Source organism: Typopeltis vanoorti, chromosome 8, assembly GCF_054136105.1.
Source record: "Typopeltis vanoorti isolate ZY-2024b chromosome 8, IOZ_Tvanoo_1.0, whole genome shotgun sequence".
NCBI lineage: Eukaryota > Metazoa > Arthropoda > Arachnida > Uropygi > Thelyphonidae > Typopeltis > Typopeltis vanoorti.
The window spans coordinates 60,978,799-61,006,389 of record NC_143556.1 but is presented as its reverse complement, the minus strand read 5'-3'; the positions used below and the strand labels follow the sequence as shown (position 1 = coordinate 61,006,389).

The 27,591-nt window shown below is 36.3% G+C and overlaps 1 protein-coding gene across 1 annotated transcript in view; it reads left to right on the top strand.

Moving 5' to 3' along the window:
* Positions 1–27,591, top strand: part of LOC150104032 (hemicentin-1-like) — a 792,930-nt gene that overhangs the window by 93,543 nt on the left and 671,796 nt on the right. The window contains exon 8 of the mRNA XM_090396385.1: positions 20,061–20,189. Within this exon, the coding sequence (XP_090252511.1) occupies positions 20,061–20,189 (129 nt within the window). The remainder of the gene's footprint in view (positions 1–20,060; positions 20,190–27,591) is intronic.

The following is a 27,591-nucleotide window of genomic DNA, read 5'->3' as shown; positions in this document are numbered from 1 at the left end:
CTAGGATTATTGAAGCAAGATTCAAAACATCAATCGGATCACTAACTATTATTCGAGTATACTCACCAACTTTGACATCATCAGAAGACATTGAGGAGTTCTATATAGATTTGCAAAAAGCAGTACATAAAGTCAAGATCTCCTAATTGTAATGGAGAGACTTAAATGCAAAAGTAGGCAAAGACTGGGATACCTGGCCAAGAGTAATTGGAAAGTTCGGGTATGGAGAAAGCAATGAACGTGGCAAAAGACTGTAAACTTCTGCTCAAATAATAGACTAACAATAACCAACACTCTCTTTAAACATCCAAAACCCCCAAAGAAAAAGGACATGGATATCACCAGACAGACAAACTAAGAATAAGATAGACTATATTATTGTAAACCAAAGATGGAAATCAAGTATCCTAAATTGCAGGTCCTTCTCTGCAGATTGTGGATCAGACCATAAGCTAGTATTAGCAAACCTAAGAATAAAGTTAAAATCTGGAAGTACTTTTAGAGTCAAAAGGAGACTGAATGTAAAAAAACTACAAGACAACAATATTCTAAGAAAATATAAACTAGAACTAGATAAAAACCTGAAGGAACTACCAAAACAGAATATAAACATCAAAGAACATTGGTGCAAATTACAGGAAATAATATTAAATTCGGCAGAAAAAACAATAGGTTACACAGAAAGTGAAAATAAAAAGGATTAGATCTCAAATGAAGTAAAAAGGTTAAGCAATCAAAGGAAAAGCATGAAACTAAAACAGAACTATAACAGAAATGAATATAATAGATTAACCAGAGAAATTAGAAAACTAGTTAAAAGAGATAAGAATAACTGGTTAGAAGAAAAATGCAAAATGGCAGAAAAGCTATCAAAAGAAAATAACCTTCATGGATTATATAAACAAATAGACCACATTAGTAAGACACGGACAACAAAAATTATAATGATCAAAAACAAAGAGGGACAACTAATTGAAAGTAAAACAAAAAGAATGGCCAGATGGGAAGAATACTTCAAAGATTTATATAATAAAAACAGCTCCCAAGGATATTATGATTCCAGCCACTGAAATGGAAGAGGAAACAAATATCTTTACCAAAGAAATAATAGCACACAGCATAGAAAAACTCAAATCTAGGAAAGCACCTGGCATTGATCAAATACATGCAGATTTCCTAAAAGCAGGAGTGGAACAACTTTTGGAACCATTAAAAACATTATTTGAAAGGATCTACAAAAACGATGTAGTGTCTACTGATTGAACCAAATCAGTCATAACTCCTATATACAAAAAAGGAGATAAAACAGAATGCAATAATTACAGAGGCATGCCTCCTCAGTACAAGTAAAGTTTTTACGAAAGTACTCCAAAAACAATTAAGCCATATATAGAACTGGCACTAGGATAAGAATGAGCAGGTTTCAGACTGGGGCAAAGCACAATTGATCAACTATTCACCTTAAGACAGCTAATAGAAAAGACACTGGAGTACAACCAAAGTTGCTACATAAATTTCATAGACTTTCGTCAGGCATTTGATTCAATCCGTAGAAGAGAACTATGGAAAATTATGGACGAATTTGGAATTCCCAACAAAACCATAAGAATAATAAAGAATCTGTATGAGAAATCTGAAAGTGCAGTATCAATGGAGGACACCTTATCAATGGAGGACACCAACTGGTTCCACATAGAGAGCGGAGTAAGACAGGGATGCAATCTGTCACCAGACCTATTCAATCTTACACTGGAAGAAGCAACCAATAAGGCCTTAAACAATGATGACTCTGGAATCAAAATATATGGGAAGAATGTGACAAATCTAAAATTTGCAGATGACATTGCATTACTTGCAAGCACAGAAGAAAATCTACAGCGAATTTCTGATAAAATAAAGGCAGAGTGTATAAAATCTGGATTGAACATAAATATAGACAAAACAAAATTATGCAAATAGGAAAAAGACGTACCAGTCTGAAAATTGAAATTGATAGTAAGAATCTAGAGCAGGTAGAAAACTTCACCTACCTTGAAGGAGTTATTGAGTACAATGGTGAAATTATAAAAGATATAAACAGACGAATCAGTCAAGCATCCCAAACTTTTGGACGACTTAATAAAATATAGAAGGCAAGAGACATCAAACAAGTAACAAAAGTAAGAATCTATGAAACAATAGTCCTCCCAATACTCCTCTATGGAAGTGAATGCTGGAATCTCAAAAAGGCTGAAGAGAAAAAATTATTAGTTACTGAAATGGGTTGGCTAAGAAGATTATTTGGAGTATCTCTGCTGGATCGACTAAGAAATGAAGACATAAAGAAACGATTAAAACAAAAAATAACAATAATATACAAAATCCAAGATAGAGGACTGCGATGGTCTGGCCATGTGACCAGAATGGGAACAGAAAGACTACCATCTAAAGCCCTGAATACAATGATGGAAGGTAAAAGACCCAAAGGATGGCCCAGAATTAAATGGATAAACAAAATAAAAGAGGACCTGAAAACCGAATCACAACAAGCAACACCAAACTGGACAGAATTGTTCGGACTCTCCCAGGACAGACGGAAGTGGAAAGAGTTCCTTCGGCCTCATCATCATCCACATAGCTGATTGAAGAGAGAAGAAGAAGAATGAATATACTATGTATATATATATTTATATATTTAAAGCTAAAAAACAAAAGTTACAGATTTATAATTTTCAATCAAGAATATTCAACAGATAAATTGAATTACAGTAACACCAAGATTTTATTTCAAAATAATATAGCGCAGTATATTGAAAAGGAAAACGACCCCAACAAATGGATTAAGATTTTAAAAAAAAAAGCAGATTTGATTGCTGCAGAAAAATGTATTGAAAAAAAATGCAAATTTAAAAAATCATGAATGACAGTAGAGATACTAGGACTAATGGATAAAAGAAGAACCTGGAAAAATAATCCTAATAACATGAAGAATATAAAATATTAGATAGACAAATAAAGGAATAAATGTAGAGAAGAAAAATGTAGATGGATCAATAATATGGTTTAGAAATAGAGAAATTAGATTAAAAAAAAATTAAATTTAGAGTTACATTCAAAAATAAAACTTCTTGAGCTAAAAGAAAATAACAAGCCAAAAGTTAAAAGATAAGAATAAGGATGTTATTATAAATAATTACGACAAGATAAAAGATGGAAGGAATACCTAACAGAACTGTATAATGACCATAGACCTGACAAACCTGTGATCAGTGCTAACTGAAATAATCCTGGTATATTTAAAGAAGGAGAATAAATGCGATAAACGAACTACCAAATGGTAAAATGACATGATATGATGGAATATGTTAGTAGATAGCAAGTTGAAGTTCAGGGGCCATGTTGCAAAGATTGCAAATACAACTCAAAAGAAAATTGCATGCTGAACTTTAACATGTAAAGATAAGGATGTCATTTTACCCCTTTACAAGACCTTGATAAGACCTCACTTGGAATATTGTGCACAGGTCTGGTTCAGCTAGTGCAAAGGGGAGTGTTAAAAATGATATCAGGATTGTGGAATACTGATTATGAAGACAGGTTGAGAATGTGTAGACTGCAGACTAGCAAATAGGAGAAAGAAGGGTGATATAATTGAGATGTACAAACTTCTGAAAGGGTCATACAGGATTGCAGTTGATGGCATTTTTCATTATGGAGGGTGGGAAAAGGACAAGAAGGCATCCTTGTAACCTGAGAATGAATGCTGCTAAGAAAGGGGGTGAGGGCTAGATTTTTCTCTCATAGGGTAGTGCGTGATTGGAATAGATTGCCATTGGATGTGGTATGTGCAAGCAGTGTGAATGAATACAAGAATAAGTATGATAGCTGGTGTGTATGCTTTATGGCCTCTCTCGATGAGTCCCTGACTCCCTAGAGGTCTCTCTTAATAATAATAATAATAATAATAATATCAACTGAGTTAATAAAAGAGATAGGAGAAAAGGAACAGATTATTTAATAGAAATAATTCAGAACAGAATATATATGGTACATATGAAAATGTATACACTAATCCCTCGATTAATGTGCCCCCCAGTTAGTGCATTTTCAATTAGTGCATCATTTTTTTTTGATACCCAAATTCTATTAGTGCACCTATATACATCTTAAAAATAAATGTTACAGATTTACAAATTTTTCGATCTATACATTTTTTATGGCCAACTATTTTAAAAAATCACTCACTAGGTGCAATAATTTAGTTACCGATTTGAAACATTTTACAGAGTTATTTTTTAATGGCATACTACACTATTTCCATGTACACTATGTTCCAAATTTACTGCCAAAATTTATGTCGTCTGCTTTACATAGCATTTTGCTGATCATATCTGGTGCAATTGTTTTCCTTACTTTTTTATTTTAAATTATTTTCCTAACCGTTAATCATAAGTAAAAGAATTAGTGAGCAAAAAAATAGAAATATGAAAATGATTCGAAAAGTAATCTGATTGGAAGAAAAACTTGAAATAATAAAGAAAAATGAACAAGACGAGTCCAGAGAAAAGATAGGACAAGAACACAAAAGAAACAAAAATGGATGAATCAACTGCTGAATACAAAGAGAAAGGTAGGGCTGCTTCAAGTTCATAATGCATGCACTTGAAATCAAAGTATTATAATGATTGAATCAGAGAGACTTCTTTTTACATGGATCGAAGATTGTAACCAAAAACGGATCTCTCTAAACACTGGCCTTATTAAATCAAAAGCATTGTCTCTTTGTAACCTGGAAAGAAAGGGCCGCCAGTGATGGAAAAGAAGAAGAATTCCACGTTAGTGCTGGGTGAATTGAGCGTTTCAAAAAGAGAAATTGCCTACATAATGTTCTAATCACAGGCGAAGCTGCAAGTGCTGATAAGGAGATATCCAGAGATTTTGAAGAAAATTGTGTAAGAAGGAGACCATTGTGATCAACAAATATTTAATGTCGATGAAACCGGCCTTTTTTTGGAAGCGAATGCCTTCCAAGTCTTTTCTTAATCAAATCATTTCTTAGCCAAATCAGAGAAATCTCAGCAGTTATAAAGTTGCAAAGTCGAATGAAATTACTGCTAGCAATATGCGAGCCGTTTGGAAGCACATTCTTCCACATTGTGCAAATGATTTTAGAGGCTTTTCAAATGAATCTAAGTTAATTAAATCTCATTCTGCTAAATTTTGAATGCACAGTGGGAAGATCCTGAAGAAAATTTAATCACTGACAAGCCCAAAGAGGTTTCACGGAAACAATTTGAAAATAATTTTAGTACAATCGAAGTTTTTAAGCAGCAATGCTTAGTGGCTGATCCTGATGAACAGAGAAGCAGTAAAATTTGCAGAAGTAGTAGAAGAGGCAATAGGGCCATACCGTCAGTTGTATGAAAAAAAGAATCAGAATGCCCGCCAAACTACGTTAGCTCAATTCTTTGTTAAGAAGCAGAATAATAAATTTATATTCTGAATATGTTTTATTGTCTTTCTGCTTCATAGTTTTCCTTTAACTAGGCCCTGAGACATACCCTAATTCTTTTATAAAAAAATTAATGGTAAAAAAAAAAAAAATCTCAGGAATGAATTATACATTTTTCCATAGGTTATTATATTCAATTAGTGCATTTTCGATTAATGCGCCTGTTTTAAAGAACGCGTTAGGTGCATTAATCGAGGGATTGCTGTATATGTGATATATATGAATATATATGGGTGGAGGGAGGGTAGTATAGTGCATCTCCATGGGCATGGTTCGGGGACAGAAGTCAGACAGGATTGGGTTGATGGATATGGGGGTTCTCTGTGGTGGTCAGTGTGGATTTGTGAGGAGTGGGTCTTGTTTTGGCAGCCTGCTTGGGTTGGTGTGTGGGCTGTGGGGGGATGGGAATATGGATGGCATGTTGCTTGGATGGTTCGGGGTGGCTCTCTGAGTGGTGACGGTGGGTTGTGTGTGTGTGGGGGGGGTTAGACCTCCTTGGAATCTGTTCTTGGGCCTTTGCTGTTTGACTTGTTTGTAGTAATATGTTGTGTGGATTGGCTGGGGATCTTCAGGTGTTTGTCAATGGTGTGGGAGTTGAGAGGAGTTGTCGGGAGTGGTGCTGATGTTGGTTCTCTGCAGGAGGATTTCATTGGACTTTTGGCTTGGACAGGTGGGTGGGGTTGCACTTTGGGATGCAATGATGTAGGGCTGCATACTGTGTTGGTGGAGCTGTGCTTAATGGAGTGGATGGGGGTTTGGGATCTTGGAGTAGTGGTAGATGGTGAACTGGGGTTCTGGGGTTTTTCATCTCACATGTTGCAGGGACTACACATCGTATAGCTATGATAAAAAGTACATTGACATGTAGAATTAAGGCGGTAGTGGTGCCTCTATATAAGGTTTTGGTCAAATCACATATAGACTACTGTGCCAAGATTTGGTCACCTAGTTTTCATTGTGATGTGGAAACATTAGAGAGCTCCAAAGATGAATAACCAAAGTGATATCAGGACTGGAGTGTTGGCTATGAAGAACGTTGAAAGAATGTGGATTATAGTGGTTGGTGGATAGGAGGAAAAGAGAAGATATAATAGAGACCTTCAAGTTAGTTAAGGGAGTCTATCAGATTAATACAGAAGAAATTATAAAAATAGTGAATGTTTAGATGGGAAGAACGAGAGGCCATTCCTGGAAGTTGTATAAAGATGTGGTGAAGAAGAAAGTGAGGAGTAGATTTTTTCTGGAGAATTGTTAGTGAGTGGAATACATTGCCTGAGTGCATTGTGAGTGCAGTTAGTGTAAATAACTTCAAATCTTATTATGATAGACATGCTGCTGGTTGAGTGAGTCTCCCATTATGACTCCAGGTTACCAAATAGTAATAATAGTAATAATAATAGTAATACAGACAATATTACCAGAAGACTTCATAAAATCTGGTTGCAAAAATGTTACTGAAAGATCAATAGAAATAAAAACTTTCGAAATTCTATGCTATATAGACTTTCAAAAGCATTTGACACAGTAAGCCATGAAAAGTTAATGGAAATATTAAAAGACATTCAACTTGATACCAAAGACTTAATAATAATAATAATAATAATAATAATAGAATTATACTGGAATCAGAAGAAAAATTATAAATTAAATTAATAAAAAAACAATAGATATCAAAAGAAGATTGAGACAAGGATATATAATATCCTCTGTACTTTTCAATATATAAAGTGAAATGATATTGAAAGAATATGGAGAAATTGAAATGGGAATAAAAATAAATAGCAATAGAATTAACCATATCAGATTTTCTGATGATTTGATACTCATAGCAAAATAAAAAAAAAGCAGAGTTACAAAATATGGTTGAAATAATAATCAAAAAGAGTCACAATTATGGCTTAGTATTAAATACAGCTAAAATTAATGGTATTATTATTATTATTATTATTATTATTATTATAGGCAGCTCCAAAGAGTCCTTAGACTCATCGAGGAAGGCCCAACATCATGTCAAGAACAACTATTCAGCATTCACACAGTATCTATCATACTTCGTCTTGAACTCATTTACAGTCATGACACCCACAACGACTCTTACAGCTTATTCCACTCATTTACCACTCTCCAAGTAAAAAACCTAGCTCTAACACCCCTGCTAACCACACTCTTACCAAGCTTCCATGAATGGTCCCTTGTCCTCCCACTACCAGTCCTATTCTCAAAAATATCTTCTGAATTAATCTTATAGAAACCCTTCAGTAATTTGAATGTCTCAATCATATCACCCCTTTTCCGCCTATCAACCAATTTCTGCAGCCCACAAATCTTCAACCTATTCTCATAAGGTTCATTCCATATTCCTGCTATTATCTTGGTCGCTCACCTCTGGATCCTCTCTACCTCCACCCCATCAAGAAGAAACCCTGGTGCCCAGATCTGGGCACAGTAGTCAAGATGGGGTCTTATCAAGACTCGATACAGAGGAACAATAACCTGTTTGTCTCTGCTCGTTAAAGTGTTTTTCAGCAACCAGGTGATTTGATGGGCTGATTTTGCCACTTTTCCAATTTGTCCCCTAAACTTCAACTCCCTGTCCACCAACACTCACAAATCCTTGGCCTCGTCAATCTCCTGTAGTACAGTTCCACCAATGTGATATACTGCTGCTAATCTTTTCACCTCATAATGCAAAACCTTACATTTTTCCACATTAAATTGACATCCATTCTCCTTAGCCCAGTCCTCCAAACTATCCAAATCATCCTTCAAAATTTTGACATCCTGAGCATTCACTATTGCTCTACCTAACTTTGCATCACCCACAAACAGATACACAGTTCCTCTCAGATCCTTTCCTATATCGTTAATGAACAAATTAAACAGTAGTGGTCCAAGAACAGAACCCTGCAGCACACCGCTAGTCACAGGCTGTCTTTTGGACTCTACTCCTGAATAAACCACTCTCTGATATCTCTCCATCAACCACCCTCCTATCCATTTCTCCAACCCTATATCCATTCTCATATGCTGCAGTTTACTGATTAGAATTCCATGTGGATCCTATCAAAGGTTTTAGCAAGGTTCAGCAGAATCACTGTAAAACCATTACCCTTATCCAGTTCAGCCTAAACTGTGTTATAGAATGTGAGCAAGTTACTGAGGCATGATCTACCCTTCAGAAAACCATGCTGTCCCCCATACAGTATCCCATTTTCATCTATCCAATCTTGTATTTTCCTCTTGACTATTTTCTCCAAGACAACATTCCTGATATGCTGATCGGCCGGTAATTTTCAACAGCAGTCTTGGAACCTCCTTTATGCAGTGGAACTATTTTCCCCTCTTTCCACCCACCTTGGGACTAACCCAATGGTGAACAAAATGGTCAAAGGCACTGACAATTCTTTAGCCGCTTCTTGTACGACACGAGCTGGTATACCATGCAATCCCGCAGATAAATTGACATTGAGGTTTTGTAATAGACTATTCATCTCCACTTTGTTCACCACAATTTCCTTATATGCTGTTGGTTCTTCCATTTCTGCAACATCACCACCAATGATATACTCTTGCAAAGTGCTCACTCAGTAATTCTACTATATCAACTGATTTGGTTACCTCCCTACCATCGGCATTTTTTAAAATCAATTTGCCATATACATTTTTTCTTTTACTTTCAACATATCGAAAAAACTGTTTGGGATTTTCTTTAGCCTGCATGGCCAATGTTCTTTCATAATCCTTTTTTGCTTTTCTTACCACACTCGTTACCCTTTTGGCATGGGCTTTATACCGTTCATGTGCCTGCAGGTCACCTTTCTCCTTAAATTCTCTCCACAATTGTTTCTTTTTTTCCAGCTTAAGCTTAATGGTGTTATTCATCCATTTAATCCCTACTTGATTTATTATTCGGAATCTAGGTATACAGTCAGCCATTGCCTCCTGCAAACACTTCTTAACCGCCTCCCATGCACTATCAACCTTGCAGTTTTACATGCCATGGCACTGAACCAATCAAACTCCTAAGCTTGTCATACTTACCAGCCCGATAATTCCACATGTACCCTGTCTTAATTCTAAATTCCACACCTTTAGCCACCTCCCAAGTCAAGACCGTTTGATCACTCTCACCAATTGGTGGCAATGTGGTCATATTCGTTACAGTCAAATCCTCAGATGCAATTACTAGGTCAAGCACTCTCTGACCCCTAGTATTTTTCGTTATATGCTGTCGCAGATAGTTATCCCTTAATAACCGCATAAAATCCAATTCCTTCCTCCCATGTGTCCTCTCCTTCCTCCAATCAATGCTACCATAGTTGAAATCTCCCATAATAATTACCCTCCTTCCACTCATTTCTTCTATTTGCTTGTGCATACTATCTCCACCATCTTTTCCATCACCTGGTCTATAGCAGCACCCAGTTGTATATTTTGTTCTGGTAGCCTCAATCTCACACCAAATGGCCTCAAATGTGCTCTTTTCTCAATCCTGCAATTCAACTTCTATTCTCCTTGGCTGCAGCTCATCAGCTATCATCAACAATACTCCTCCCCCCATTTTATTCTCCCTGTCATTCCTGAACACACTATACCCCTTACATTCAATCCCACCAGCTATATCATCTTCGGTCAGCCATGTTTCACTAATGCCAATAACTTGTGGTCTGGAAGTGCCAACTAAGGCCAAAAATTCTTCCTTCTTGTTCCTAATACTCCTAGCATTCATATACATGAATTGCAGACCCGAAAAAGACATGACTAAGATACGAAAAGCAAATAAAACTACATAATGTTCAAGCAAAATTTTCAATGATAACTTTAAATAACACTTATCTTATCAGGAGCTCTCAGCAAACACTCATTTGCAACACTTATATGTTGCAAAATCAAATCTCTGCAAAATGGGCTAAGATGAAGTTATGATAAATGGAAATGAAACTAAGGTGGAGAAACTGAGGGAGTGAAAGAATGCAGAGATGTAGAAATAAAAGTTATGGAAAAAGTTACAAAATTTAAGAAAAACGGAAATGAAATGAAAGCTAGAGAAACTGAGTAAAAGAATGCAAAGATGCAGAAGCAAAAGTTAGTGATAAGGGAGTGAAAGAAAGTACAAATGAGGAAACAGGAGTAAGGTGCAGCAGAGCAAGAGGTAGCAAGATTGCAGGAGCGATAGAGAGTGAAATTGTCGGAATGCAAGATTTAATGAAACTATTATTAGAAATGAAAACAGAAATTAACAATATGTGGATTGATGTTAGACGTCTAGTGGAAACTAATGAAAGTGTGCAAGAGAACAGCATGAAAGAAAAAAGAGTAAAAGAGGTGACAAATGATTCCAGGATAGCAGTATATGGAGATTCCATAATTAGAGAGCTAGTTGCTGAGAGAGTCAATAAGGTCTGCTGTCCAACTGGGAGAAAGAGTACGATAATTAAGCTGTTGGACATGAGGAAGAAACGAGCAAGAGAGAGTTAGTCATGATTGTAGGGACAAATGATCTAAGTGGACAATAAAAAGGATGTGAGGATGAATATCAGGAGACTAGTGAGAAGAGTGAAAGTTAACAGTGTAGTAGGAAAGTTTCTCAGTGTGTTGCCCAGTTATGATGATGATGAGTTGCGACGAAGAGAGCCAAAATCATGAATGGTATGCTAACAGAACTATGTGAGGAGAAGGGAGTAAAGTTTGTGGATGTATGGCATGTGTTTGAGGGAAGAATGAAATTATGCAGGCATGATGGATTGCCTTTAGATGGCTTTTGAAGTGAGTGTACTGGAGAAAGTGTTGCTGGATGAAAGTACAGTGTGTAGAAATACAGTATGTGATGTGTGCAAGAGATCAGAAGAAAGAGATAAAGAGAAAAATCAGGAGAGTGGTAATGAAGAGACAGAAGTGCATGCCAGTGGAAACAGTAGTAGTGTGAGAGATGAAGAGAGAATGAGAATGCAGGAGGAACGGGGGGGGGGGGGGGGGGGAGAGCTTAGGTGGACAGGGAAAGTGGATTTTGAAAGTGGCACTGAATGTGTGTATGAAGATGGAGTATATTGCAATAGGGGTGGGGAAGTTTATATATGTGGTAAGTGGTGATAAAGGTGGTTGGGCAGGTGTGGTGGGATAATCACAACCAACACATGCCTTGGATAGGACTTGCTATAGACCTAAAAATGAACTGCTGTGTTTGTCTACAAATACCAGAAGTATCAGAAATAAGGGGAATGAAATGGTTATAGTGATTGAGTTTATTTGCACCAAAATCATTAGAATAAGTAAAACATGATTGAATGAAGATGATATCATAACGGGAATAGAAATGGAAGAAAGGAGCGGGAGTGCTGCTGATGATGATAGTAGAGGAATTAAATCCACATAAGGTAGACACGAAAGGAGGAAATAGTGGCAATGGTTATGAGGCAGTGTGGTGTAATTTGGAGGTTGAAAGGAAGACATATTTAGTTGGATGTTACTATAAACTAGAGAATGTGGAGGGTGGTGATGAAGAAATGTATAAACGACTTGGATTAATGAACAAAGGAAGGGTGATTATTATGGGTGATTTTAATTATGGTGGTATAGATTGGAATGAAGAGATAGCATTTGGGAATAAGGAAAATGAATTTCTCTGGTTCTTGAGAGATAACTATCACTGGCAGCACGTAAAGGAGGGCACAATAGGATCAAGAGTTCTAGATCTAATCATTTCATCAGAGGATGTGATTGTAAGAAGGGGTTTCACACTTTCCTTTAGTTGGTGAAAGTGGTCATGAAGTAGTCACCTGTGTTGTGGCTAGTCACTTGCAGACTTCTGTGGGGAAAGGATTATATGGAATTATAAGGATGGTGATTATGACAAGCTTAGGAGACAGCTTGGAGCTATAACATAGAATGAGGAGTTGAGCGATAAGGAAATAAATGCTGCATGGGAACTGACAAAAAAATACATAACAGCATCAATGTGTGAATGTATTCCGAAGGCCAAAAGGCTAATAAAGTAGGTGTAAAATGGATGAATGCATAGCTTAAGAATGAAATCTGAAAAAAGAAAGTACTGTGGAGGAAGTACAAGATGAATAATAGTAATAATCAGTCACATGAAGAGTATAAGGAACAAGCCAGGAGAGTGACTCAGCTAGTAAGGAAAACATATGTAGAGTATGACAGAAATTGTCAAATCAGGCAAAGAAAATCCCCAGAAAGTTTTTTAGATATGTAGTAAGTAGAAGGAAGAATGATCATGGTAAGATGAAGTTAATGAATGAATGTGGCAGAATGGTAACTGCTGCAGAAGACATCGTTGAGGTATTTGTGATCATTGTTGAGGTATTCAGTGATCGTGATCCCACCATGATCAGGGTGGAATCATGAGGAACTTAGTGTAGAAGACATAGGAGGGGGATAGCTTAATTGTGAGTGAGTAGGAGGTATTTGAGGAAATAAATAAAATTGATGTCAATAAGGCGATAGGATTTGATGATATATCACCACACATCTTGAGAGAATGTTCCAAGGAATTGTAGTAACATTGGCATGCCTGTTTAATAAAAGTCTTAAAACAGCACAGATTCCAAGAGAGTGGAAGGAGGATAAAATTGTTCCACTGCATAAAGGTGGTGATAAGGCTGTAGCTTCAAATTATCAGCTGGTCTGTATATCTGGAGTTGTGGTGAAGATACTTTAGAAATTGGTGGGAAGTAGGATAATGAAATGGATTGATAACAGCAGTATTCTCTGTGGTTATCAGCATGGATTTGAAGGGGAGTGTTGAATTCTGATTATATAGAGATTGCAGTAATTAATATTTGTTTCAGAATCCAACACGATCTTCTATCACATAGGCTAAATTTGTAAATATTATTTAATGTAATTCACTTGTTTATAATTTAATATTCATATAACTATCTTTAACTTTATTTGATATTTAATTATTTAATCAAGGATATATGTATTAATAGTGATAAGACTGTATTTAAATATTATTAAGTTTATTTTATTTATTGCTATATTAATATAAGAACTTGTATTTGATAATTTAACTGCGCATTAATTGAAATGTAAATATTCTCTATTTATTCCTGTTTATAGAAATTTAACGTTATGTAATAGCTCAATTTTATTATGTTTTGTTTTGTTGTCATGGAGACGCATGTAAGTAAGGGAGCGCGAGTTTGGAATACCTCGTGAGGAGAAGGTTTATTGAAAAGAGTTTTAGATCACGAGAACAATTTAGGCAGGAAGAACAGATATATAAGTGATGAACGCTGAAATGAGAATTAATTAAAGGGAGATTATAGGAATTAAGAGAGAGAAAAAGGAGAAGATTGGCATTAGGTTGGAATCGGAGCATTCGGAAATCACAGTGCGATAATAGCGAGTCGGCAAGTCACTCAAGCAGCTAAATAAAATCTACTAGTCGAGAGGCAATTAGCTAATAAATTGTAGAAAAACAATTTTAGCAACGGAAGACAGCTGAGTGAATACTAAATAGACAAGCGATATTTGAGTTGAGATTCAATTTCAGGGCCGACTCTTTCAAGGACATACAGAACCTTGAAGCAAAGCACAGAGTTATTAGGGAATAGTAGAGGCTGTAAAGTTGAAGTTATCGTTAGCTGTGCTTAGAAATATATTGCTTAAAGAATTAAATGAATGCAGGAAGAATGAACAGCTGTGCATATAAAACCTCAAGTTAAGGAATTATTGTGTATTGCCTTAATTCATAAGCGATCAGTAGTATTTCATGCAAGAATGTTTGTTTATGTGTATAGTGACCGACAATTAATTCAGTTATTGCTTAGAAGATTTATTTTATGAGTGCCGTTTACTGTTTAAAGTGTTTACAGTTATAAAAAGTGTTTACGTATAAGTAGATGAAGAAAAAAGATTATCGGTAAGATTATTCCAACCATTAATATTCCTATACAGAGAAGTGTGTGAGTTTCATCCTAGAATTTCCTTATATTAACAGTAACTATTGGTGAAAATTAACCGAAGTGTAAAATTAAAAGTGTTTGTTTGTGAAGAGGTGTGTTACTGCAAATTTTATTGTATTTGGAACTTAAAGAACTGCAAGAAGACTGTACTAGAGATGACAGATTTACCGTTGTCTGAGTTTGTATGATTGTACTTATCAGAGGAGCTAAAATGTTTGTGATATCTTAATTACTGATTTAAACTTAAGTGTAAAATTTGTGATTCTAAAATTAAATGTTTGTTTTTGTTAATCAAAAGATGTATTTTGCCTGAATCTCTTTTACTGCACCATTCATAAAATATTCGAACCAAAGCGGGTAAATTAAGTAAGTTAAATATACTCGGCCAGTATATATAATAACAACATATAAAGGAAGGGTAGTTGAGAGTTGGTTTATCTTCAATTCTTGAACTAATTCAGATATAAGGTGGCGCAGTCTTTAAATATAAATTTTCTTTATATTTGAATTAGAAATCAACTCACAACTTATTAATTAGTTAAGAGCATCGTAATAGTAATTATGTCGGATTCAAAGTATAGATTGAGACGAAGTAGGATCCAACAGGGAGATCATGTTTCACTAACTTACTTATGTACAATAACAAGGTGACATATACCTTGGATATGGTGGGGGGAGGGGGGTGCAGTATCCCGAAAGAGAAAGGTCACCAGTGGTGTGTTGCAGGGGGTCAGTTTTGGGGCCATTGTTGTTCAGTTTGTATGTTAATGATATTGGGATGGATTTAACTAGTAGTATGCAGCTATTTGCAGATAATGCAAAACTGGAGAGAGCAATGCAGAGTCAAGTGGATGTTAAGGTCTTACAAGAGGACTTGAATAGATTGCATGAATGGGTAGGTAAGTGGAACTGTCATTTCAATGTTGCAAAGTGTAAGGTTTGAGATTTTGCAAGCAATGATATAATACAAAGTATACACTTGGTGGGGAAACTTTAACGGAAGTAGAGAAGATATGAGATCTAGGAGTAATGGTGGACAACAACCTGAAATTCAGGGCACACATTGCACAAGTTGTGAAGATGTCACATTGGATAATGGCAATGATTCAGAGTGCTCTGACATGCAGAAATAGGTTATGATTCCATTGTATAAGCTTTGATCAGGCCTCATATGGATTATTGTGCACAGATTTGATCCCGGTTTTCATGGTGAGAGGATATGTTGGAAAGAGTCCAGAGAAGATTCAGAAAGGTAGTCAGTGGTCTTTACGATATGGAGTATGAGGACAAATTTGGAGAACTGGAGGAATCTTTATATGGACTTTTTCAATCGAAGGTGAGTTAGCCAATCTCATCCCGCCTAACTCATTGGCTTTTTCATCCCGACTACAGACAAATCGGCTCTTCAGAACAAATTTACAGACAAAAAATACTAGTTGTGGTGGTGGTGGGCAGTAGATGGTGTTAATGTGTATGATTGGAGTAGAGGTTCGGTGTGGTGGTGGTGGGGATGGGGAGTTGTACAGTAGCTGTCCTCCCACGATAAGTCTTCATACTCCTTGGAGGTGTCACAAATAATAATAATAATGATAATAATAATATTGTAAGTTGGAGGAGACTTTTCATAGAAGGGGAAAGGATGGCTAGGACAAGAGGTCATCGCTGGAAACTGTATAAAGAGGGTGTGAGCAGAGGAGTGAGGAGTAGGTTCTTTGCGTTGAGAGTGATTGGTGAGTGGAATGCATTGCCTGAGTGTGTTGTGTGTGTGTGTAGACACTTGAGTCAGTTTAAGGCACAGTTGGATGAGCATTGTGTACAATAGTGTGTACCTCCTATGATGAGTCTCTGATTCCATGGATGTCAAATGTTGATAATAATAATAATATGGTAATAAGCAAACACAAAACAAAGCACAGATGTAAGAGTATCAACCGAACTCATTCAAAAATGTAATGGCTTATCTTTAGGAATAATGATCACAGAAGATGCAACAAAAGTTATAGAAATAAAATCATGATTTGCTAGGCAAAAGTAGCCTTTTGGAATAATAAATTACTAATGACATCTAGAATTTGGAATGACTTTTAGAATAATGAATAACTAACAAATTTCATAATCAGGAAATTTCAGGCCTTTGAGATGTGGTGCTATAGGCAAGCACTGATGATGGACAAAAAAACTAAGTAAGAGGTATTGAAGTTAATGGAAATGAAAAAAGCGCACATGGAAGACCTTATAAAAAGAAAGTGCAAGCTGGCAGGATATTAAGAGGATCAGCACGGTAAATGTCTGGAAATACTGAAGGAGAAAATTAGAGGGAAGATATCCCAGTGGACAAAAAAAATTCTCAGTTAATGATGTAAAGAAATTTATGGGTAACAAAATCTATTATGAGATTAAAAGATGCCCAAGGAACAGACACTCTGGCATACCATGATTGTTAACCTCCAAATTGGAGATGCTACTTAAGAAGATGAAATGTTATACATATATATAATACTGCAAATGCTACAGAAGCTTTATTCTTTTTGCTGTTCCCGAAGCTCACTACCATTAAAATTTAGCAGTGACTTTGCTGTATGCTAGATGTTGAATGTGAAGAGATGTTGTTCATTTGTTGTGTGTGTGTATGTGATGTGTGTACTTTATTACAGCATTTTTACAGAATTATTACAGTATTCTTATTCAATATTACAGTATTCAGTATTCTAAGAGAGCTTTGTCCACTGAGTATGCAGAAGTTCAAATTCAGTAAACCTTAATTTGCAAAATTCTCACACCCACAAGGCAAGTGAGTGTGAGAATGACCAACAAGTATGAAATCTAGTCTCTTCAGAAAAAATATTGAATAGAGTATTCAATTCAGGAAGTAAAAGTAGTTTGGGTCTTGAAGGGATGTTGTAGTTTCTGTATATTAAGTGCAGTTTCTGTATCCTGATACAGCTGGTATACCAGAAGTAACAGGAACAAGAGAGGTGAGTTTTTGGCATTGGTTAGCTCAACCTTGCAAAAAATTATAGGCATTAGTGAGAATTGGCTAAGAGCAGATGATGTAATTAAAGGGATATAATATGAAAGGTTTAGTATTTTCAGGGAGGATAAAGAAGATAGGATGGAGGGAGGGTACTGCTGATGATGGTAGATGAATTGCAGCCAAAAAGAATAGGACATAGGTGTGAGGGTGGCTTTCATTTGAAGCAATCTGGTGTGAGGTCAAGATCACTAAAACAAAATATATGATTTTTTTGCTGCTCTAGGACAGGTTGGTTACAGGTATGATCTGGAAGAGATGTATCAGCAAATTAGCAATTAGTACAGATCAAGTGAGTATTATTATTGAGTAGTGAGTATTACTGAGAGATAATTACTTGAGATGACATATTATGGAGGGGACTTGGGGTACAAGAGTATTAGATCTGGTCATAAGATCAGAAAAACTATTCATAACCAAGGTGGCCACATTGCCTCCAATTTGGGGAAAGTAACAGTGTGGTCTTTACCTGCCTTGTAACTAGAATTACAAGGCAGGTGATTATGACAACATTAGAGGAAGCTTGAAGATGTGCCATGACATAAATCATTTCAAGGAAAAGATGTTAGTAGAGCATGTGAGTTAGTTAAGGGACATCAAGAGGAAGCAATATTAAATTGTATACATAAGGTAAGAAGAATAACTTAGGTAGGAGTTTGATGGATGATTGAGATCATTAAGAATGAGCTGCACCAAAAAAAAAAAAAAAAAAAAAAAAAAAAAATTATTGTGAAGATAATATAAGGAGAAATGTGAACAACAAACTCATAAACAGTATAAGGGACAGGAACTAATTTTGGCAAGTAAGAGGAAGAATAACTCTAATTAGTGCTAATGGTGATAAAGTTACAGAAGCAGATAAAATAGTTCAGTTACTGAGTGACAGCTTTGCAAGGGTAATCATCCTTGCAAAGGATAACCTTTCCCCTGCAAGTTAATGCTGTGACATATGTGACAGAGACTGATGTGAGAACAGAGGTGAATGAATATTGAAGGTTTTTAGGAAAGTACAGAATTTCAATCTAATTAGAGCTGTGGGATTACATGGGATATCAGTTCGTGTTTTCTCAGAATGTTCAAGGGAACTGGCAATGCCTCTGTCTCTTTAATTTAAGTCTAGCTTTGGTAGAGTTCCAAAGGATTGGAAAGAGGACAAAATTATTCCTTTGTGAATATGGGAGATTCTGAGACTGCAGAAGCAAATATGAGTCCAATCAGTATTTCAGGGTGATGGTAAAGTACTTGAAAAATTGATCAAAACGGGAGTTCAAGAATAGGTGGATAAGAATATGGTCCTCTATGAAGGACAACATGACTCTGTGAAGGGTCAGTCATGCCTTACTAATTTATGAACTTTTTATAACACAGTGATAGTTGAGTTGGATAAAAGAAATGGTTACACAATGATTCTGCTGGATTTTACAAAGATTTTGACAGAATACCACATGGAACTCTGTTATGCAAATTAGGACAAATGGGGATGGATGTGACACTGGATATGTGAATAAGAGGGTGGCTGCTTGACTGATACCAAAAAGGAGTTTATGGATGATCAATGATCAAAATCCAGAAGAATACAGGTGAGTAGTAGTGTGCCACAGGGATCTGTGCTTAGACCTCTTCTGTTTAATTTGTACATCCGTGATGTAGGAAATAATTTGGAGGGAGACGTTTAGTTGTTTGGTGATGATGTAAAGTTGGATACTGTAATAGTTAACCAAGGTGATGTAGAGAGCTTGCAGGATGATTTAAATAGAATGTCAAAATTAGTAAATGATAATTGGTATTAGTTTAATGTGGAAAATGTTAGGTTAATCATTTTGAGATAAACGGATTACACGCTGTGTGCCACATTGATGGAACTGTATTCCAGAAAAATGATGAAGCTAGGGATTTAGGGGTAGAGGTGGTAGTCAGAAAGTTGAAGTTTAGAGGTTATATATTTCTAAAGTTACTAAGATAGCTCATAAGATTACTTGTTATTTCTCTTTATAAGGACGTGATATATCCACATTAGATTACTTTACTTAGGTCTGGTCTCTTTGGTTTCTTGGGGATGAGAAAGTGGTAGAGTAGATTCAGAGGTGGACAATCAAAATGGTGAGTGATCTTTGGAGTGTTTCCTATGAGAATAGATTGAGGGTGTGTGTAGATTGCAGAAGTTGGTTGATAACCAAAGAACTATAATGGAAACATTTAAGTTACTTAAAGAGTTTTATAGGACTGATGCAGAGGAAAAGTTTAATTATTTCACTAGAGGGTGCAGAACAAGAAGTTTTCCCCTGCAAGTTCAGTAAATGTGTGGAGTAGGAATTTGAGGACTACATTTTTATCTTGGATAGTTGTGAATGATTGGAATAGGTTGCCAGTCATTTGTGAGTGCTTTGTCTATTAATGGTTTCAAGTAGAGGTATGATAGATTGCATGGGCTGTTTTGGGTCTCCTTCAATGAATCTTTGGACTCGATAGAGGTTCCTGTAGAATAATAATAACAGTATTTAGCTAAAAAAAACTGTATCAAATTTTCATGTGATATTTTACTAAATTTTACCAAATTAATAAACTTCATAATTTGAACATGCACTTACTTTGTTTTTTGCTGTTTTAGATGGTGATATTCTACACAATGGTACATTATTCATATTTAATTCAAAACCTGAAGACAGTGGCTTGTATATCTGCATTGCACAAAATGAAATAGGATCTTCACAGGTACAAAGAAAATTAGATGTCCAGAGTAAGTTTTTGTGTCAATTATCAGTAATAATTAATTTACTCACATTTCTTTTTGCTTGGAATTGCTAAAGAATATATTCTGATGTAAATCTAAAGAATATTTATAAATTTATTATCAAATCATAACCAATTTGATAATACTCTTTCTCCCTAAATAAATTTTTCTTGTAATCTGATTTGATATTATAATTCTTGAAAGGTTTCTGTGGCATAACTATAGAACATTAAAATTACATAACACACACAGTAATAAAGTTTATTTGAAGGTACATATGTTTCATACTGAAATAACAATACATCATCAGTATGTGGAAACAACAATCAAATCAAAGAAGAGGAATACAAGCTACATATAATTGGTTTACCAATTAAAGATGTTTGCCGCGTGCTACAAATTAATATTAATAAATAATATTAAAACTCTTTTAGATGCTCACATAAAATGCGAATTTCCCAAATTTTTGGGAGAGAGAGACACAATCATTCCATTTCAGTTTAGACTTTTCAAAGAAGTTCACAACTTTCTTTGAAAAGCATTCATGTTTAAAATTGCTACTATGGAATAGGTGAGCTTTATCCCACAGGATATTGTATTTAATGTCAATATTATACTGTGCCAGACCAGACTTTTGAGGTTTCACATATTCATTGTAGTACTCATGTTCATTAATTCTTTTTCCACAGAACAGCCTGTCTCCCCAAAGTGTGTATCAAATTATATTCACAAGGAATATGGTAAACAGCAGCTAAAGATACTAAAGATAGAGGTGATAGTAGTGTGTTATATCATCTTTTGTAGATGGTAAAAGATGAGAAGGTTTGTTCTTAGGAAAATATGTGGGATTAAGGTGATACTTCTTCATAATTCTACTAATAAGTTCAGAGATTACTAGAAATATAAGGGATTGGATCCCTGCAGTCTGTTTAAGGATCTTTTGGTGTTGTAACATTGAAGTCAATTATCTGTTGTATTTGGTCTGTTGAATTTGTCGATGAATGGTTAACAACAAGGTTTCTTCCAGATAGTTCCATCTAGAAAATACCTTGTTCTCATCCATTCATCCCCAACCCTCTCTTTGGTTTCATTACATTGATGACATTTTTCTGGTTCGCCTCATTCTGGAATGAACTTATGCTTTCCTACATTGGATCAATAGCCTTCACTATGAAAAAAAAAATGCTGATAGTTTACCATTCTTGAACATTCTTCTTATTCGCACAGCCTACGGTATTTTGGCAACTAGTTTTTATCAGAAACCTACTTTTATTGGCAATTACATGCCAATAAATTGTCAATATTGCTATATCTATTATTTCTCCCTTTCTCACTCACTCTAATTAGGTCAGCAACATACCATGCATCATCCCATTTTCTAAACCACTATTTCTACATGAGGCCACCATGCCACCTTACGTCCTGCCAGCTCTAGTTACCTCGCCCTAGACAGTATCACTTGCTCAGAGAAAAACAACCTTATAATCTTTTTATTTTTTAATGCCTGTATCTTTCCATTTTCAAATGCAGTCCATCTCTTACATATACCTTTCCTCTATCATCAAATACACTCCAAGCATCCACATATTCCAACTTCTCTTTCAAGACATTCTCACTATCTCATCACTCATTATTGCTGATCTTCTCAATTCTATATTGTTAGATCTGAGCAGTACACTAACCATCATCTCTTCACTTCTCACATGTCCACACCATCTAATTTACTGCCTCTGAAGTTATTCATACCAACCATTGCTATCATCTATTCCACATTATCACTTTACTTCATTGTCAAAGTCAAGTCTATTATTCCTTCAGAGCAAGCACTCTTCCATTTGATATTGCAATCATACCAAGATACCTGTAAAGAGGAATAATATAATCATATCAATGCACCACTGTTATTATTCCTATCAATTCTTTCTTATCTCTGTAATGAAGTAAGAATAATAACATCTGCTATGGCAACGTGTATACAATATTGAGCTGGCATATACTGTGATGAGCATAGTGATAATGATTCCATTGTATCCAGCCTGCAAAGATACATAATGAAATTATATCAAGTTATTGTAAAGAAGGATAATACTGTCATATCAAGGCATTTGTAAAGAAGGAAAATATAGCCGTATTAAATCTACACGATAGTTGTCAGTCCCTCAATTTCTACTTCAGTATCCAATAGAATCTCTGTAGTGTCAGAATAACAACATATGCACTTTGGAAAGAGCTATGTTTGAATCACCCACACCAAAAAAAAAAAAAAAAAAAAAGCCCTTATGCATGTTCTTGGTATTCTAGATAGGATTCAGAAAGGCATAATTCCCTCAAAATCATTGCACTCATATAGAAGTATAATGGAATCACAATATTTTTATGCTTTATACTAATGCCAGGAGTATCCAAAATAAAGGAGATGAATTGGTGGTGCTGATAGCATCAGCCTGGCTAAAGATTATTGGGATCTCTGAGACGTGGTTGATGGAGGATGATATAATAACAGGAATTGAAGTAGTAGGGTACAGCATTTTTCGGCAGGATAGGAAAGGAAAACATGGTGGTGGAGTACTGCTTATGATAAGTGATGACTTATGTCCTCTAAGAGTGGGGACTTTGGAAGCCAGTCACACTAATAGTTTCGAAAGCATATGGTGTCAAGTAGAAGTGGTCAAGACAGGATATTTAGTGGGGTGTTGCTACAAACCAAGGAGCACAGAGGGTGAAGAGCAAGAGATGTTTAGGCAGTTGAGCTTGGCAAGTGCAAGAAGAATGATTGAAATGGGAGATTTTAACTACAGCAGTATAAGCTGGGAAGAGGAAAATGCATGTAGTAATAAGGGATGGAATTTCTAAAATTATTCAGGGACAAATGTCTTAGGTAACATGTAATAGAAGGAACATGAGGTTCAAGAGTTTTGGATTTGGTCATAGCATCAGAAGAAATGATAATAAGTGAGATGACATCTCTTCCCCAGTTCGAGAAAGTGACCATTTAGTTTTGACTTGGAAGATGAATAGACATGCAGGTGTATCAAAGAAAAGGGAACGTACGTGGAATTATAAGGCAGTGATTATAATAGTCTTAGGTATCAACTAGGAGCAGTTCTTTGGAGGGCAGAATTGGAAAGCCAGGATATCATTAGTGCTTAGGAAATTGTGAAGGAATATTTGTTAGCAGCAATAGTAAGCTGCATTCCATGAGTGAAGAAGCAGACAAAATTTGGTGTAAAGTGGATGACAAACAATATCAAACAGGAACTGCAGGTGAAAAAGAGATTATGGAAAAGATATAAGGAGAGGGATGGAGGACAGATACACAAAGAATATAAGATGCAGGCCAGGAGAGTGATCAGTATGGTGAGGAAGGAAAAGTGGAATATGAGAATTGATTGGCACAGATCCAAAGAAAAGCTTAGGGAATTTTTTACCTTTTTGGCTAGTAGGAGGAGAAATGATTGTGGAAGAATGACATTGCAGGATAAATTGGAATAGAGTGATGCAGAGGACATAGTGGAGTTGTTAAATGAAGTTGTTAAATCCTAGAGAAGAAGGTTTTAATACCTGAAGGATAGGGCAGGTTCAGGGTTTAGAGGTGCAGTAGGAAAGTGTGTTCCAAATACTGAGTACTCTGGATATCAGTAAAGCTGAGAGAATGGATGGTATTTCACCACGATTTTGAGAGAATGTGCTAAAGAACTGACAACTTCGTTGGCCTGGCTCTTCAATAAAAGTCTGGCTGCAGGAAAGGATTGGAGGAAATATCTTACCTTCCTCCCAAGGAATGGAAGGAAGGTAAGATAGAGCCACTGCACAAGGGCGGTAGCAGACTGGATGTGTCTAACTATAGGCCAGTTTGTGTGTCATCAGTAGTTGTTAAGATCTTGGAGAAATTAGTGAGGGACGATATATAGCGTTGGACAGATGAGGGTAATGTTATCTGTGAGAATCAACATGGATATATTAAGGGGGTGCTCTTGCTTTAGTAACATGATTACCTTTTATAATAAAGTGTCAAGAGCAGTTGATGAGGTAAAGGTATATGCTGCCATTTTTTGGAATTTTGGAAAGGCATTTGACAGGGTGCCACATAATAAGCTGATATTTAAGTTGCAGCACATGGGTTTAAATGTTGGGTTAGTCAAATGGATTCAGTATTGGCTGTCTGATAGGTATAAGGGAGTTGTGTATGGTGGGGCAATATCAAGGAAGCAGAAGGTTACAAGCTGGGTTCCACAGGGCTCAGTACTGGGACCTGTATTGTTCAACCTTTATATCAATGATGTTGTCAATGGATTGCAAGGGGATATTCAGTTGTTTGCGGATGATGTGAAGCTGGGAAGGGTAATTAGTAATCGTGCAGATATGGCAACCCTGCAAGAGGATTTTGAATAATCTAGACAGATGGGCAAATGAATTGGGGTGGTTTAATGCAACAAAATGTAAAGTCTTGATGTTTGGGATTTATCGATGAGAGGATGTATACTCGATTGAAGGAGCTATACTGGAGGAAGTAGGGGAGACAAGAGATCTTGGGGTGATGATTGATAGAAAACAGAAATTCAGGGAGCATATTCCAAAGGTGGTGAAGATAACCCAGAGGATTTCTGCAATACCGAGAAGGATGCTGACCTGCAGAGATAAAAGAGTTATCATTCCATTGTATAAGACTCTGATCATACCACAGACTATTGTTCTCAGGTTTGGTCCCCAGGATTTGAAGGGGATAAATTAACTGTGGAATGGGAACAGAGGCAGATAACAAAGATGGTTTCATTACTGTACAATGTCAGTTACGAGGATCGACTGAGGGAATGTGGACTGCGGTGTTTGGTGGATAGAAGAAGGAGAGGTGATATGATCAATACTTTTAAACTGTTGAGAGGAAGTTACTGGGTTACTGCCTCTCTACAGTTTAAAAGGAAGCTGTGAGCAAGAGGGTGAGAAGTGGTTTCTTTTGCCTTGAGGGTGGTTGAAGTGTGGAATACATTGCCAGAGAGAGAGAGTGGCTAGAGCAAGAACGGTCAATGAGTTCAAGAAGCGGTATGATAGACTTTATGTTTCCTAAGAAGGACCTCCCATAATGAGGCTTTTGACTCCATGGAGGCCTGAATAATAATAATAATAAATTTCATCTCTGTGTCTGTTGTCACTGTAAGATTCCTAGTTTCATTAATTTCCTGCAGCAGAGTCTTACCAAAATAAAGCCATTTGAAATCCATACAACATAAAATACAATTGGCAACATTGAACCAACCATATATTGTCTGTCACTGCCTACTATATAGATACTCTTTCAAGGATTCCTTATCATAGTCTTCCTTATCACTTCTCATCTTGGCATCATTGGTGGTCAGATTCTCCTTTCCATCCTTTTCTGGTATCACCAGTAGTATACAAAATCTATAGTGCACATGATTTGTATGTGTTTCGCAACTTTTTTTGTGTGGTGATATAAAAATAAATAAATAAAAAGGCAGTAATGGACCAAGAACATTGTCCTGTAGTCACCATTGGTTGCATTATATTTCTTACTTCTTGCCCATCCAAATATTAACATCAGACATATTTTGGTTAGCCACCCTCATATCCATGCAACTACGAGGATCATCTGAAAAGTTCTTGGCCTCGACCATAGATGGCAGCACTATCGTCAAGATTTTGTTTTCTAAGTTGGTACATCTGTCATAAGCATCCATGTGAAATTGCAAGTAATTCTATCAAGTGGTTTGTTTTATAAAGCTGTCTGAAGCAAAAGTTTTGTCTCTATCCCTTGAAATGGATAAAATTGAGTATTGTGCGGTAATAAAATTATTTGTAAAAGAAGGTTTAATGCCAAAAGAAATTCATTCGAAGTTCATAAAAGTTTATGGGCACTCTTTTCCTTCATTTTTGATAATTAAGAAATGGGCTGCCGAGTTTATACATGGCTGTACCAGCTTTGATGATGATCCATGTGATGACGTCCAAAAAGTATAACAACACCAGAAATCATTGATCAAGTGCATGATATTGGCCAGTGGTTTTGAGGCAGTATGGTGTGAGATAGAGGTGAATAGAATCAAATACTTGGTGGGATGTTGTTATAGACCTGGTAATGTGGATGGTGGTGATAGTGAAATGTATAGTCAAATAAGCCAAGCAAATAAGAAAAGGGTGATCATTATGGGTGATTTTAATTATGGCAATATAGACTGGAATGAAGAGATAGCAACTGGAAGTAAAGAAAATGAGTTTCTTGAGTTTTTGAGGGATAACTACCTCAGACAGTATGTAACAGAGGGCACAAGAGGATTAAGGGTCTTGGATTTGGTCATCTCATCGGAGGATGTAATTATCAATGAGGTATCAAATCATCCACCAATTGGTGAAAGTGACCATGAGGTGATTACTTGGGTGGTTGCCAGCAGTGCAAGGACCCCTGTGAAAAAAGGGTATATGTGGAACTACAAGGGGGGTGATTATGAAGAGCTCAGGAGACAGTTTGCAGGTGTAGCATGGAATGAGGAGTTAGCTGGAAAAGAGATCGATGCAGCTTGGGGGATTTTCAAAAAAATATTTAGTGGATGCAATGTCTAAATGTATACCACGGGTGAGAAGGTTAAATAAGTTAGGTGTGAGATGGATGAATAAAGAGATTAAGCATGCAATACAGAGAAAAAGGGCATTGTGGAGGCAGCATAAGAGAAGTGGAAGTAACCAATTTCATGAATTCTACAAAGACCAGGCAAGGAGAGTGACTTGGTTGGTGAGAGTAGCTAAAGAGAGGTATGAACAGCAGTTAGCTAATGAAGCTAAAAAGAATCCTAGGGAGTTCTTTCGATATGTAGCCAGCAAAAGAAAGAATGATTATGGAAGGATGACATTGATTGGAGGAAATGGTATAAAGACAGCTGTTGCAGAATGTGTGGTGGAGATACTTAATGAGCAGTTCATAAAGATCTTTCAATCTTGTGAATGTGACTTCATGGAGAGATTAAGAGCAGTTGATGATGGGGAGGAGAGACTGACTGTAAGTGAGCAAGAGGTGTTTGGGGAGTTGAGTAAACTAGATGTAAATAAGGCTGTGGGACTTGATAATATATCACCGCGTATTCTGAAGGAATGTGCCAGAGAGTTGACACCTGCCTTGACATATTTTTTTAATACGAGTCTTGCACTTGGTCAAGTCCCTAAAGAGTGGAAGGAGGGCAAGATTGTGCCACTTTATAAAGGAGGTGATCGAACTCAAGCATCAAACTATAGGCCTATCTGTGTGTCGGGTGTTGTGGTTAAGTTGTTGGAGAAGCTTGTGAGAACTAGAATCCAGAGTTGGGTTGACAACAATGGTATAATCTTTGATGGACAGCATGGATTTGCTAAAGGGAGGTCGTGTTTTAGTAATCTACTTACTTATTACAATAAAGTGACT